General features: G+C 54.6%; 1 protein-coding gene across 1 annotated transcript; it reads left to right on the top strand.

The window, feature by feature from the left end:
- Window positions 1-2,707: 2,707 nt before the first annotated feature.
- On the top strand, window positions 2,708-6,431 carry FIS1 (fission, mitochondrial 1). The gene is made up of 5 exons (XM_008543529.2): window positions 2,708-2,964; window positions 3,805-3,937; window positions 5,216-5,292; window positions 5,702-5,807; window positions 6,137-6,431. Exons 1-5 carry the CDS (start codon window positions 2,920-2,922, stop codon window positions 6,232-6,234), a joined length of 459 nt encoding a protein of 152 aa, XP_008541751.1. The 5' UTR covers window positions 2,708-2,919; the 3' UTR covers window positions 6,235-6,431.
- The last annotated feature ends 326 nt before the right edge of the window (window positions 6,432-6,757 follow it).

The following is a 6,757-nucleotide window of genomic DNA, read 5'->3' as shown; positions in this document are numbered from 1 at the left end:
CCTACACTCTCTCTCAGGCATGCAGTCCGTCAGCACGTCCTGCCAGCTGTCACTTCTGACCATATATCCTGAATCCCGTCCCTTCCACCACTACCACTTTGGGCTGGGCCACCACTGTGTCCTGCCTGGGCCACCACAGCAGCCTCCTCCCTGGCCTCCTGCTTTCCTCTTGCCCCTACAGCCTTTTCTCCACATGGCAGCCAGGGGGTCCTTCTCCAATGGATCAAATCACTCTTTTCCTCAAAACCCCCTCATGCTTTCCCATCCGCGTAAAAGTAAATCCGGATTCCTTACCACAGTCTGCAAGACCCTGCGTGACCTGCCCCTGGCTGCCTCTCCACCCTTACTTTCTGTCACTCTTTCCTTTGCCCGCTCCACTCCAGTCACACTGGCTCCTGGCTGGGCCTCAGACAACCCTTGCACATCCCCTCCTCGAGGTGTCTGTGCTTCCTGCTTTGTCGGCCTGCAGCGTTCTTCCCCCATTTACCTGCCTGGGTCATTCACATGCTTCAGTGCTCTGCACAGGCGTCCCTGCTCCAGAGCGGGCTTTTTGGGACACTCCTCTGAGAGCATCGGCTTTCACAATTCTTTTTCCCTGCTGTGTTTGTTTTCATAGCACTTTCAACTCCTGACACTGTTGTGTTTTTAGTATTTACCTATTCAGTTACTTTTTGACCAGTTATTTTTTTGTTTTCCCCACTAAAATGCAAGCTCCGTGAGAACAGGAATTTTGTTTTATTCAGTGCTGATCCCTAGCACTTAAACAGTGCCTGGCACATGGGAGGGGCTCAAATACTTGTCGAATGAATTAAATCAGAATGAATGAATGAATGAATGAGCCAGAAAAGCAAAGGGTGAGGGCACTGATGTTCCAGATAGAATGGACTGCATGTGCCAAGGACCTGTGGCCACTAGGGGTGTCAGAACTGAAAGAAGGCCTGTTGGGCTGGGGTACAGACCGGAAGAGGTAGTGATGGAGAGGTGAGGCAGAGAGTTAAGTATGGCCCAGCCTACAGAGGACCTTGTAGCTTATGTTACAAGATTTTGGCCTTTGTTCTAAAGGCAGTGAGAAGCCATTAAAGGGTTTCAGGTAAATTGAGAATTGTGTTTTTATAGCATCCCTCTGACTACTGGGTGATCAGTTGATGGTAATGGGACAAGAATGGATGCGGGGTACCAGTGAGGTGGCTGTCAAAGTCATCCAGGCAGAGATGACAATGTTTTGCATTTGGAGACTGGTTGAAGAAGACAGAGAAACATAATTTGGACGTAAAATTAACAGACACTACTTCTTACCCCTGTGATCCAAGGTGGATGGCTCTGCTAACTCGACCTGAAAAGGCACAGACACAGACTTAGGATCTCTTCTTTGGCACAGAATTGAGCCAGTTGAGTAAGGCATCCCTTTTTTTCCCACGTATATACCTTTAGCGGACTCTCATGGAGCTTTTGCCATGGGCCAGGCCTGTGCCAAGAGCTACAGCAAATACAAAGATGCAGAAGGTGCAGCAGGCCACTGGGGAGAATTAACATCCTAAGAGAAATAGCGCCCTTCGGCCTTCCTGTCCAAATCCTATATCCCCATCCTACTTGCACTTGCCTTCTGTCTTCCGTCCTGTGTTCACTCTTCTACTTCCTATTTTGTACATCTTTTTATCCTCTCTTCTCATCCCAAGGCCCAGCCAAAATTAGTTGCTCCGTAGATCTTTGAATGAATGTGAATTTTTCTCAACTCTTAATGCTAGTGGTCATAAGGGAGCCAGTGCCCCAAACTGAAGTTTCTCTCAAGTTTACTGAATTCATATCAAGATCATTTCAACTGCCCAAGCCAAATAGAGAAGAATAACTTGGCTCCCTGACTCACAGGGCTATTAGGAGAATAAAAAATAATTCACAGGGCTTTGCAGCCGTGAAAGGTGTTCGGATGATAATCGTCTGCATCTGCACTGCCTTCCTTACTGTTGTTGGCTTTGTGTTTGTTCAACAAATACATATTAAACATTCACCTTGCGTTAGGAGCTGGAGATGCAAGGACAACAAGATACAGTCTGTGCCCTCATGGAACTTATATCCTAACGTGTACTGGAGCACTGTGGGTCAAGGGAAGAAGTCACTACCTACACAGTCCCACGACCTCACAGAACGCAGCTGCCTGAGGAACCGGCAACATTGCTGCCAAGTTCCTCTTTACCCGTGACCCCGCAGCGCAGGCTTCTCCCTCGGGTACACCCAGAGGATGCTTTATCTAAATACTATTTAAAAGATTGGACCCTCTCTGCAGGTAACGGCAACAGCTTTTCTTTAAATTCTCATTAACAGTATCCCGTTATGATGTACTCTGGTCTCTGGGCGTATGGGTAACAGATCCAGCTTTCTAGCCTCTTGCATTGGAAGAGTCAGCAGGGGCCTTGGAGACTCTGGCACGGGTTAGGATTTTCTTGCAGGCGCTGGAAAGTCATGTAGCCTCCAGAGTTCTATATTTCAGGGATGGGAGAGCTGGGGGTGGGGGTAAGTTTCGACTAGTCCCTAAAATTGTGTGATCCATGCTCGGTTCTCCTCACTCCTGTTTCCACTGTTTGCACTCTGGGGGCCCAGCCGCCAAGACACAGACTCAGACTTTCCTGGAGCAGCCTCCGTGCAAGGAGGCACACGCAGGGCACCCTGAGGGTGAGAGGGCGACCGGTCTGAGCGTGCGCACTGGTGCCCCAAGTGCGCGCCGACTTCCCGGGGAGGGAGGGCGGGGCGCCACTGGCCCGGCGGGGGGGCGGGCTCGGCGTCTGCTGCGAGAGACGATTGGCTCTGCGTAGGGGAGGGGGCTCGCTTCCTGTAGAGGCCGGAAGTAGCTCTCCGCCCTGCCAGTGGGCCATGGAGGCGGTGGCACAGTAGCACCTGAGGTGTGAAGATTGCGGGGCGGCGGCCATGGAGGCCGTGCTGAACGAGGTGGTGTCTGTGGACGACCTGCTGGTGAGGCCTAGCCCCGGGGGAGGGGAAGGGACGACTCAGAGGGCGGGTCCTGAGGAGAGTCGAGTAGGGACCAAACCCTCTTCAAGCATCTGCTTTGCCTAGGGAAGCCGAACTACGGCTCCCGGCAGCCTCTGCAGCGTCCGGCTCCTGCCCAGGGGTGCCGCTTTGCCCCAGAGGCTAATGGGAGTTGTAGTTTCCTCCACCACCCCGTCTTGGACTCAGGGCCTGGAGTCTGGCGTGGAAAACTGGCGGGTTCGGGTTGCGGGCAGGAGTTAGGAGGTCAGGGTGCGGACACCCATTTTTGAGTGGGATCATGGTAAAATTTCATATGTTATTCACTGATTCCGGCACGGTGCTAAGTGCATTGCAGGCGGTATCTCAATCTTTGCAGCTTTAGGAGGTAGGTACTATTATTTTGCAGATAAGAAAAGGTCCAGACCCGGTAGGGTGGGGCGGGATAGGGGAAGCAGGCTCCGTCGAGGGACCGCGTAGGCTGTTGTTGAGCAGTTCTGACAGCGTGTTTACTCGGCCGCTCGGGGCCAGCTGCTCCAGGAGCGGTGCCTGGAACCGCCACCAGATGGCATCTCCGCTCGGTACCACCGGGGGGGAGGGGAGTGGAGGGGGGACCGTCCTATGAGACAGCCCGCCAATAAGAAGCAGAGTGCTGGGTCCGAGGGATGGAGAGAGCAGAACCTGGGATGCCAGGTACCAAAACCCGCGAGGGGAGTGTGGCGGAGGCTGGGGAAGATGGAGTGTAACCGGGAAATGGACACCCGGGTCCTGATAGCGAAAGGTTCATCCCCTTCGTTGCTAAATGACTCCTCTCCTCTCCTATGGCAGAAGTTTGAAAAGAAATTTCAGTCCGAGAAGGCAGCAGGCCCGGTGTCCAAGAGCACGCAGTTTGAGTATGCCTGGTGCCTGGTGCGAAGCAAGTACAACGATGACATCCGTAAAGGCATTGCACTGCTGGAGGGTGAGGTGCCAGGCTGCCCCCACTCCCCTTCCCAACTGCCATCGGGGTCTGTCTTCTACTGCCATTGGGCCTCGTTCACTCCCTCCAACTCCAGTGCTGGGACCCTTTGTCAACATGGGCCGCTATAGTACGGTCACCTCACGGTTATTTTCCAGTAAACTCGCTGCACTGAGGGGCTGTCCTCAGCCTGACTTCTCCCGGGGTGCTTTTCACTCATTTCCAGCTCATCATTGTTTTGCCAGAGTCACACATGTCAGTCCCCCAGGACTTTGGTGATCTGGTAGGCCTAACCATAAGGAAAGTGACTTCTCAGGCCACACAGTTAGCTAATTAATGGGTGGATTGGGACTGGAAGCTCCTGTCTTGGGTGTCTTGGTCCCGTGGTCTTTGCCCCCCACCACGTTGCTTATTCAGCAGCTGTTTTTGAGAACTTTTTGTGGGGGCGTCATGGAAGATGCGCAGAAGACAGTCCCCAAAACTGTGAGCTGCTGCTGCCTTTTTGACTGAAATCCTGTTTCCACTTGGTTTTGGATGGGTCACCGTTTGTCAGAGGCCACAATAATTGACCTTTAAATTCTCTGTACTTCCATTCTCTTGGTCAGGTAATCGTGTGTGAGCCAACAATGTGTCCTAGCAAAGGATGGCTATTGTGAATCTCCAAGAATTACAGTCTTTCTTGATGCAAGTAATCTCACCCTATTAGTCGATCTTGCCAATTTGGATTTTTCCAGTTTCCTGTGCAGCACGGCACAGCTGTAGAAGTGGTCTCGAAGCGGCCAGTCTAGTTGAGGAGACGTACGGACACTTAGGAAGACTTGTAAACACCTGCCACACCACTTCGCATCAATTTTTAGTGCACAAGCTACAACTGAGCCCATAAGCCTCTGGGAAGTCACTGAGTTAAGAAAGAGTCGGGGGGCCATTCAGGGAAGTCTAACTGAAAGTGAGTTTTGAGCTGATTTTTGCACAGGGAGGGAGAGCAAACTCATTTTCAGCACTTCTCTGGGCAGCAAGCAACTGCAGTGAAAACACGCGGCAGATGCCCCAAGTGAGGAGAGATGCCTTTGGCTTCTCCAGCCCTTGATTTCCTTCCAGTTCGCTGCCATGAACCGGAGTTGACTGTGGTGTTGATACCGGGGTGTTCATCACCCTGGGTTCCCACTGCCCCAGAGCTGAACCAGGGACTTTCTCCCAGGATCCCATAGGGATTCAGGGGTCTCTGGGACACAAGTACTAGAGAGTAGGGAAGCGTTTCACCCTCTGCCCTCCCCTCCCCAGAGCTGCTGCCCAAAGGGAGCAAAGAGGAGCAGCGTGACTATGTCTTCTATCTGGCTGTGGGCAACTACCGGCTCAAGGTAGGCAGGGAGCTCCCTCCTTCCCTCTCCCCCTGCTTGGCTGGGCCACAGGACCCTCTCCTCCCCGCAGGGTGGAGCCCTGGCCACCAGGAAGGCTGAAGGGGGCAGGAGCAGGGGGCGGTGCTGGGTACAGAGGTGAGGGGTGAGAGCAGGTCAGGACGCTGAGGGAAGGTGAGTGACCTCGGATCAGGGCGCCGAGGGTGTGGGGAGCGAGGTGACGTCAAGATTGGGGTGCAGCCCCAAGCCTCGGGTTGTTATCTGCCCCAGCTTATCACCCCCACACAGTTGGCGTTGTTTGTGGACTCTAGTCCGTTGGGTGGGGCTGGATGAGGGAGGGGGAGGGGGAGGGAGGCCCCTCCCTGGGCAGGGGATGGGATGCTGAGGGGGATTGTGTCTTCCCTGAGTGCAGGAATATGAAAAGGCCCTGAAGTACGTGCGAGGGCTGCTGCAGACTGAGCCCCAGAACAACCAGGCCAAGGAACTGGAGCGGCTCATTGACAAGGCCATGAAGAAGGGTGAGCGCCTCGTCCCGCCTATCTCCCGCCACTCCCCGCCCTCCTGTCTTCCCGGCCCCCGTTGTCCCCAGGTCCCCTCAACTCTGTTGAGTCCTCTTCCTTCCCCCATGCCTGGTCCCTCCGGTCTCTCTTTAAATGACCCCCCTCCAAGCATTTCCTCCTCAAGCCCCAGAGGCCCTCTCTGTCCACATTTAAAGTCCCTCGCTGCACGCCTCTAGGCAGAGAGCACCCTTTCTCTTGATGAGCAGCGGGCAGGGAGGATATGGGGGGCTGGGGTCCTTATGGGGGTGTGGCTGGGCTCCTGACAGTCTCCCTTTTCCTTTCCCCAGACGGACTAGTGGGCATGGCCATCGTTGGAGGCATGGCCCTGGGCGTAGCGGGACTGGCCGGACTCATCGGATTTGCTGTGTCCAAGTCCAAATCCTGAACGAGACTGCATCTCCGCCTCTGCCCGGGGACATGTGGGAGCCCGTGGAGGACACTCGAAGAGGGGCCTGTCCATTTTCCCTGTCTTCTCCTCCGTCCGTCACTGTCCTCAGCCTCCTCTCCCCTGAGACCTGTCCTTTAGCCCCAAATCCTGTGCTTTGGGATGAGTGTAAATAAAATTGGGCTTTGTCTTGGGAACTGTGTCCGCGTTGAGGAAGGGGTGGATTCTGTTGGGCCCAGAGGTGGGGGTCACATGTGGTCCTTTCCTGCTCTCCTGCCCCTGCCCTCTAGGCTGGTGTGGGGCTCTCCTTTGTCCACCGAGCTGCCCAGACCCCACACCCTTCCTTCCTCCCCCTCCCCCAAAGCCACGTCCTTGAGCAGTGGCGGACAGCATGGGGACGTGACCCCAGAATCCTGGGAGGAAGCAGCGGCTGGAGGCGGGTAGGACACAGCTGAGGGGAAGGCTGGGAGTTATGGCTCCGGTCTCCTCTGACCCACTCAGCTGCCTCTCTGCACGTGGAGTT

This window comes from Equus przewalskii, chromosome 12, assembly GCF_037783145.1.
Source record: "Equus przewalskii isolate Varuska chromosome 12, EquPr2, whole genome shotgun sequence".
Classification (NCBI taxonomy): Eukaryota; Metazoa; Chordata; class Mammalia; order Perissodactyla; family Equidae; genus Equus; species Equus przewalskii.
The sequence above is the reverse complement of the archived record's forward strand: the minus strand, read 5'-3'. Positions and strand labels throughout refer to the sequence as shown.